Below are 8,327 nucleotides of genomic sequence, written 5' to 3' on the forward strand. Positions count from 1 at the left end.
ACAACCGCATGCTGGCCATTATGGTGTTTTAAGGGCAGTTACTAAGGGCCGATTCATACTCCTATTTTACCGCTGTTTCGGCGCTGTAGTGCCGAAATGATTTCGGCTCGTCAGAAATTTTCAGTAGCACCGAAGAGCCGACTTTAGGACGGTACCCGCCCCCCCGAACCTCAAATGACGTCAAATTGTAGGCTCTACAGCGCCGAACCGACTTTTATTCGGCTCTAAAATAGGAGTATGAATCGGCCCTTAGTCTTCACACCGTATATCGTTTTCAAAAAGCTAACAAGAACAATGGTGCATGATTGCGAATGCACTGAGCCATTACTATGTAACCCAGGCAGAACATGTGTGTGTGTGTGTCACGTTTTTTTTTTTTTACATCATTTATTCAAATTGTTATTGCAATTTACGAGCTTCCTGTGTTCACGCGTCTTACTTGTATAGTTCTAGTGAGCAGCCTGCTATGACTAAATAAGTGCATTCACACCTGAAGCATTTAATGCAGTATCCCACACGGTGGGTTCGGGACTCGGGACACGTTTGGCTCATAAATATATAAGCGTACATGAATCGTAAAATAATACAAATTAGTAATGGTAGGCCTACAAGGCTCACAATGCTGGTGTTGTGAGCTTAACTGAACTACCATTTTCACAATAGTTTGAGTCCCTGGTCATCATGGCGTTAACGACCGGTGTTTCACTTTTCATTATGACCACACCGGTTTCTCTTCTAGGCACCTAAAGCTCCTCCAATGAAGTGGAATGAACACGTCCTGCTCAAAAGTGAGTCGCTCTGAACACCTTTCTTGAAGGGAGAGGCTTATATTTCCATTCACTCTGGTCTGGCCTGGGTCGAGAGATGTCTGCATATTTATAAAGACATTTTGGAAAACATTAAGACCTACATTAACATCTGGTCAACATTGAGAAGAGGTCTTCGATTAGTTTTTATGTAGGCCTACCCCCCCATAATTGAACAGGGAATATTTAATTTCCTTGTATGAAATTGATTAATTGAAAGCAGCCATTTGTTCTCGTTATTTCATGCCAGCCCATAAATCAGTTTATATTCCTTCAGCCGCCCTTCCTCCGTCTGTCTTGTTGTGAAATGTGAATATCGATGTCCTATGTCGGGTGACACATCATGCAGGCCGGCCCGGGGCAGTCCCCTCCCCTCCTCCAGGCATATCTGTGAGGGTCGTTGAGTGATCCGCTGTCCTCCTGCGCTAAACTTAGCCTCGACAATACCTCACCACCATGGTGGCACTGCTACAATGGCATTTTGGGTGAACGGTGTCGGGTTACCGCGCATGTGGTCTGCTGCTGCTGCTGTGTTTCGTTTCTGCGAGTCACGTCGCTGCTGGCAATACAAGGTGAGTGCGTGAGTGATGTGTGTATTGTTTACAGTAGCAAATCATTAACCATTGTGCATGAGAAAGGCGCTGCCCTTGAGCCCGTCTGTGTGTATAATATTCACTAATTTACTAATGCCTGTAGTTAACTTGTCACTCACTGCTGTGTTTGTTCTTCCTTTGCATAGACCCTCGTTCACGCAGTTGTCCACTGACCAGGGCTGTATTTTATAGTCTGACTTATCTGCACGAAAGTCAAGACTCGATAAAATGCATACCGGTATAATAATGATACTATGATAGATAGTCTTCATCCAAAGCTATATGGCTATAATGCGCACGCACCCATCAGTTGACTTCCCAGTTTACGCGCGTTCTGTGCGTAAATCTTCGTGCGTTTTCTTTTTTTTTAATGCTAGACAGTAGGCCTAATATGCCGAGTTATTGCTTGATCATGTAGTCAAACATCAAAGAAACATCCGCACAATCCAATGTCTCAGAAGCTACACAAGATCGACCTAAATACTTAATTGAATTAATTGGCAGAAATAATCTATATAGGTCTCCATCAGGCCGATGTTGGTTGTGTAGTGGTTAGTGTAACATATATGCTTTGAATGACCTTTCATTGTGCGACTATAAACCTGTTGGTGACATTCCCTGTCCATTTTATACTGTACAAAATGTTAATTTAACTCATATAGCATGAGCATGCAAATTTGGCTCCATTTGTATATTACTTTCAGAGTTACAAATGGGTATAAAATGAACACATGCATATTTGGACTATGTATATTATATCCCAGTAGGCTACTTGTAACGTGCCCTCACTCCTTGTAAAGCCTAATATCCTATAGCAACATACCGGCATGCTGTGAATAGCCCACTGGCCACTGCTGTCCTAGAACAAAGTTCACTTCAGATGTTATGAGCCCTTGTAGCCTACTCTGTGGTTATAAATCACCATGGAACCTATAGTACATCATAAAGCCATTTAACATCTATATCATTGCAGACAGCATATGATTATCCTCCCTGTGTAATGATTTAATGGGAGGTAGTGATTTTATAAAGTTGTAATAATGTCATTGAGCAAATTTATTTATCACTGCGTAGTATACTGTCCTCGGGCTGAGATCAGTGGGAGGATACATGCAAGACAATGGAGAGGATATCGTTAAAAAAAGAAAATTGGCCCCATTAGTCCCAAATTAGTCCCAAATCTTATTTAGTAAATATTGCCCATACAGTTTTTTTTTACGGTATATAATATTTAGGTCATGCTTGCATATAACAAACAAGCTGGTAGACCTACCCTGATTAGAGATTCAGATCATTTAGTTCTGTGTGTGTGTGTGTGGGGGGGGGGGGGGGGGGCATGTTGTAAAAGCATGTAGGGAAGTCTGGGTTGTTTCAGCCAGTGTTGTTTTCGTTGACTAAAACTAAGACGAAAAATGTTCGTCGATTACCTATTTTCACTCACAAAAACAAATGGAAACTAAATGAAAACTAAGCTACGATGACTAAAACTAAGACTAAATATACTGACAATTTCGTTGACAAATAAAAACTAGACTAAAATGTTAGGAAGGGACTAGTGGACAAGAGATCCAGTATAAGTCATTTTACACTTGGTTGCATGCTGAAAATAGCTGATCTACAAGCTCACAACACGTCGTAACGTGACTCGTTGTGAGCTTGTAGATCGGCTATTTTCAGCAAGTGTAGAAACCCGCCAAAATACATTTTAGTCGACTAACACTAAGACATTCCAAGTTTCAGTCCAAAGACTATGACTAAACTATAAAATCGAAATTTGCTGCCAAAATCAACACTGGTTTCAGGCCCAGTTGTCCTTGTGACAAACGTGACTATTTCGACATGGCAATTTGAGATGGAACATGCAAGCAATCTGAGATGACTTGGTTTGCCATCCACATACCAGCACAGGACACACCAGACCCTGACATTTTACTTAAAACCTGACTAAAGGTCACCCAACGATGCCATTCCCTGTATTCCAGCTGGCACTTCAGATTAAATCTACCGTCTGTTTTCTCTCTATAGCAGACTGTCTCTCACAGACCAGCTCCGGACTTCCAGGTAACACTCCGTGAATGATGGAGGTGGACAGACAGCAGACCAATGGGACGCATGATGAGGACAGCCTGCATTCCCAGTCGTCGGAGCTCCAAGAAAACGTCCAATCCAACCACGTTTCAGTCGTAAGTTTTAATAATGAAACGTAGTAATAGCTCACACCCGTGGTTATTTATGTCTGTGCATTTCGGGCTCACGACCACCACCCGTTTTAGTTTTTGTATATGGAGATGATATATCTCTTTAGAACATGAACGTTATTTCAGCTTGTAAATGTCAGGTGTCATAATATAAAATTATAAATGGTAAATTTATATAAGCGCTTTTATCCAAGGCGCTTTACATATATTGTCCATTACATTCACACATCCATACACCGATGGCGGGGGAAACCATGCAAGGCACCAACCTGCACATCGGGAGCAATTAGGGGTTCAGCGTCTTGCTCAAGGACACTTCGACACTAACTCTCTGGGTGAACCCGGGAATCGAACTGGGAACCTGGCGGTTGCCATTCCGGCCGCTCTACCGGCCACTCTACCCCTGAGCCACTGCCGCGTCATGTATAGTTGTATACGTACAAGCCAAGGTTTAAAGTTACCTCACGCTTCCCCTCTAACCTACAGGGCGGCCATAGCTTCAGCCTCAGTGGGTAGAGAGGCAGTCTGCTAATCAGAAGGTCACAGGGTTTGTCTCCCAGCCCTGATCTATGAGCCGAAGAGCAAGACATTTAACCCCTATAAGTAGCTGCTGTCTCATAATAACCATCTGAGAAGCCATCAGCTTTGTGAAGCTGAAACTGAATTTCCCCTGCGTTTCTGACCGAGGCTAAGTCATTGAAATTGTTCTCATGGAAGCAGGGAATCGTAGCTTCAAATTGACATATTGGTTGTTCAGTTTGACCCACCAGTTTTGGAGATATGGCTTATAGAGTAAAGTCTTGCAGAAAACGGCGAGTTGAGAAAACCGGCATGAAAGGTTCACTTCTGTGGACTCTTAACATTACACCTAGCTACATGTTTAAGCATTTATTTCATATTTACATTTCAGCTCTTGACATCATACGCCATTATACTGTCTCTGTACACATTACACATACACTAAAGTATATATGTTGTTCACACAGGTGGTCGAAATACAAACCAACGGGTGTTTGAACGCCCCCTCTGTCATCGCCGACTGCTCCGGTGCCAGCCCCCCCCCTCCCTGTCTTAACAGCCCCCCCCCTCCCTGTCTTAGCAGCCCCCTCCCTCCCCGTCTTAGCCCTCTGTCGGCAGAGCAACTCTCTGCCGTCCTACACGCTACGCCGCCAGCCTCCGTCACCACCAGCGGCAGCAGGAGTCCAGCTACGCCCAGCGGCCCGGCCACCCTGGAACGGCTGCAGGTGGAGCTCCGAGGGCTGAGGGGCGAGGTGGACACCATGAAGAGTCAACACAAGTAATTCAGCCTTTGGTTATTACAGTGTTTTGTTTTGTTTTTTAGTTTTAGTCTCTTGAATAGTTTTCATTTAGTTTCAGTCACATGTTATGTTAAGTCACCTGCAATGTCTTATAGTGTTATGTCTAGTTTTAGTCGACTAAATATCATACGTTTTTAGTCGACTAAATCTACAGGTGATTTAGTCAAACAAAATTTATTTTGGCGGGCCTTGAGGCCGTCGTAATGACTGGGTTTTTTTCACTCGCTGAAAATAGCCGATCTTCAAGCCCACAACGCGTCACGCTTGTAGATCGTCTATTTTCAGCATGCAACTAATTGCAAAATGACTTATACTGGATATCTTGTCCACTAGTCCCTACCTAACATTTTAGTCTAGTTTTTATTTGTTGACGAAATTGTCACTTATATTTAGTCTTAGTTTTAGTCATCATAGCTTAGTTTTCATTTAGTTTCCATTTAGTTTTCGTCAGTGGAAAGAGGTAGTCGACGAAAAAAATTCGTCTTAGTCTTAGTTGACGAAAACAACACTGTTTGATTAGTCTCTCATCAGCTGCTGTTTCCTTTAGCGTGAGGCAGTTTGGCGCAGAGCAGGAGTATAGGCAACCTAAACCTGCTTTGGGCTTTAATGATCATTACATCTTGAAAATATTTCAAATGAAGAAGCAATGGTTGTTATGAATATGGGAATCAAAATCTGTTGGACATATATTATAATTTTGATGTGGTGTCACAAGAAAATAAAACCATGCCATGCCCTCTCCTGTACATGATGCTAGTATGTCACATGGGACTAACCCCCAACCCCCAAGTCAAGTCAATCCTTGATGCTGAGCAGTGTTGTTTTTGGCAGCAAAATTTGATTTTAGTTTTAGTCATAGTCTTTTGAATAGTTTAGTCACATTTTAGTCGCCTGGAATGTTTTAGTGTTAGTCTAGTTTTTGTCAATTAAATATCATACGATTTTAGTCGACTAAATCTGCAGTTGATTTAGTCGAACAAAATGTATTTTGGTGGGCCTTGATGCCGTCGTAATTACTGATCTACGAGCTCACAACGCGTCGCGCTGCGACATTTTTCGTCTTAGTTTTAGTCGACGAAATCAACACTGATGCTGAGTGCCAAGCGGGGAGACATTAGGTACTATGGTACAGGGAACAAATATGGGGATGGAAAACTGATGATCTCCGCTCTCCGGTAGAACAACAACTTGTGATGGTACTGTACATGCTAATATTAACCATCCCTAAATGAATAGAACTGTAGCCATTGGGCCAATCCCCTTATCTCTTTTCCTGTCGATGCTTTTGATAAAATGGTGATGTGTCTTAAGTTGTATTTGCACTGATTTGAGCTTTGGGTGTTTTTAGCAAAGAAATCAAACTGCTGATGAATGAGCTGGACGAGGAGAAGAGGATTCGCTTGACGTTGCAGGTATGAAAATACTAGTAAATGAAAAGGTGTGCGAATTAATTGGGTTATGTGTGTATGTGATGAACTGCCACAGACGAAAAACAATCCAAGTCCACACTATTTTTTTTTTTTTTTTTTTTTTTTAATTGATTTTTTAAGGGACAGATAGTAGGCTGACAGGAAACGGGAGAGAGATAGGGGGATGACATGCGGTAAAGGCCGTGTCAGGTTCGGGAGTCGAACCCGCGGCACACCGCGACTGGATCACCAGTCCGGTGCCCAGACCGTTACGCTACGGCCTGGGCCTCAAGTCCACACTATTGATCCATAATGTATAAATGATAGATAAGGGTTCAGGACAACAGGGCCTTTTCGTGGAGGGGTCAGAATTAAATTTGGACTAAGGGCCGATTCATACTCCTATTTTACCGCTGTTTCGGCGCTGTAGTGCCGAAATGATTTCGGCTCGTCAGAATTATTCAGTAGCACCAAAGAGCCGACTTTAGTCCGCATACATGTGATACATACTATTGAAATGGCATCAGCTCAATCTAGTATAGTTGATTCAATGCCATTCAGCCTAACCATGTGATTGTCTTTCTGTGTCAGATGGAGATGCAACGTATGAACAAGCGCATGTCCAAAATGAGCTGACCACAGAGGACACCAACAACACACTTTTCTTTGAGCCGATCTACAGGCTTGTAGATCGGCTATTTTCTCGGCAAAGAGGTTTGGTGTATAGGGTGGCAAAAGAGCAGACCAAGTACACGTTTTCAAAGTATTGAAGATTTAAGTGTGGTTAACTGTCTGAGAATTAAGCAATGTTACACGAGAGCGTGTGGTTTAACCTGATTATTGCCACGACAGTGATGCGGTCAGGAACGAGACGAAGTCGAGTTCCTTCACTGGCAATAATCACGTTAAACCACACCCTCAAGTGTAATATTGCAATTCTACAACAGTAGTTGTTATTTGTTTTGATTAGGTAGAAAGAGGCCAGTGGATCTGGATTAAAAGGAAAGACCCTTGCTGGGCTATAAGAACTTCTCCCTAAACGTGTTTGTATTTGGTCACAGACCACCCATCTATCTCAAAATATTTCGTTCCAGGGACCCTCCGGAAGCAAAGATTTGAGTTAAAAATGTTCGCTTTAAAATATATTTAAAGTAGCCTAGCTATCAGGAGGACACCCAAAATTGTCTTAGATTTTAACAAAATATTGTGTTTATTTTGTGATAGGGAGCAACGATATAGTACTATTCACTTACGTTTTACTGTTCTTTTCATTTCTCAATTCTGATCATATAAATTATGACCCATGACCCTTTATAGATTTGCACATATTTTCATGATTTTTGAAGAGCCAAAGTCTAAATGAAATACTGTATGTCCAAAATCAAAAATGACACAGATGCTTTCCCGGTTTGAATGGGACTTTAACATGAATCCAACACTGATGAAAGGTGATGAAAGTTTAATGTAAAAGTCCCTGCTTCATCTCTCTCTCTCAGCTAAACGGTTCTTTCCCTGAAAAACGTTGAAGAGCCCTGATTAGGGTTGAGATTGTGTGACATTTCCCATGGTGGAAAGCTTGTTGGATATTGATGTACATTTCCATGTGATTTTTTTTTTATTACTATTAAAATATCTTTCTGTTTGACAACATTTCAAAATCTTGTGTGAAAATTACTTAAATTCCCTTTTTGTGTGCGCATTTAAAAAATTGCACCCATGTGAAGTGAGGGGTGCTAATATATTAAAGTCTAACTCCTGTTGATTAGGTGATGTAAAACAAGCGGTGCAAACACAAACATTAAACGCCATTAACAATAAAGAGACAATATGACGTAATGAGGGACAATATGACGTAATGAGGGACAATATGACGTAATGAGGGACAATATGACGTAATGAGGGACAATATGACGTAATGAGGGACAATATGACGTACATTTTCCCTTTTTTTTCAATAGCGTTTTTAAAACAAACATTGAACTAAAAACAAACATGACAGGTT

At 41.7% G+C, this 8,327-nt stretch overlaps 1 protein-coding gene across 1 annotated transcript; it reads left to right on the forward strand.

Moving 5' to 3' along the window:
- The first annotated feature begins 1,253 nt into the window (after positions 1-1,253).
- Positions 1,254-7,915, forward strand: LOC310855594 (uncharacterized protein). Its single transcript, XM_083760662.1, has 5 exons — positions 1,254-1,378; positions 3,425-3,582; positions 4,584-4,894; positions 6,265-6,328; positions 6,917-7,915. The coding sequence occupies exons 2-5, from the start codon at positions 3,475-3,477 to the stop codon at positions 6,959-6,961; spliced, it is 528 nt and encodes a 175-aa protein (XP_083616788.1). The 5' UTR covers positions 1,254-1,378; positions 3,425-3,474; the 3' UTR covers positions 6,962-7,915.
- Positions 7,916-8,327: the final 412 nt, after the last annotated feature.

Source organism: Protomyctophum parallelum, assembly GCF_964188405.1.
Source record: "Protomyctophum parallelum genome assembly, chromosome: 1".
NCBI classification, from domain to species: domain Eukaryota; kingdom Metazoa; phylum Chordata; class Actinopteri; order Myctophiformes; family Myctophidae; genus Protomyctophum; species Protomyctophum parallelum.

Excerpts from the sequence above, each read along its gene's own strand:
- LOC310855594 (XM_083760662.1), top strand. The coding sequence starts at position 3,475 with ATGATGGAGGTGGACAGACAGCAGACCAATGGGACGCATGATGAGGAC. Across the intron at positions 3,583-4,583 it reads AATCCAACCACGTTTCAGTC|GTGGTCGAAATACAAACCAA; the intron begins GTAAGTTTTAAT and ends TTGTTCACACAG. Across the intron at positions 6,329-6,916 it reads GGATTCGCTTGACGTTGCAG|ATGGAGATGCAACGTATGAA; the intron begins GTATGAAAATAC and ends TTTCTGTGTCAG.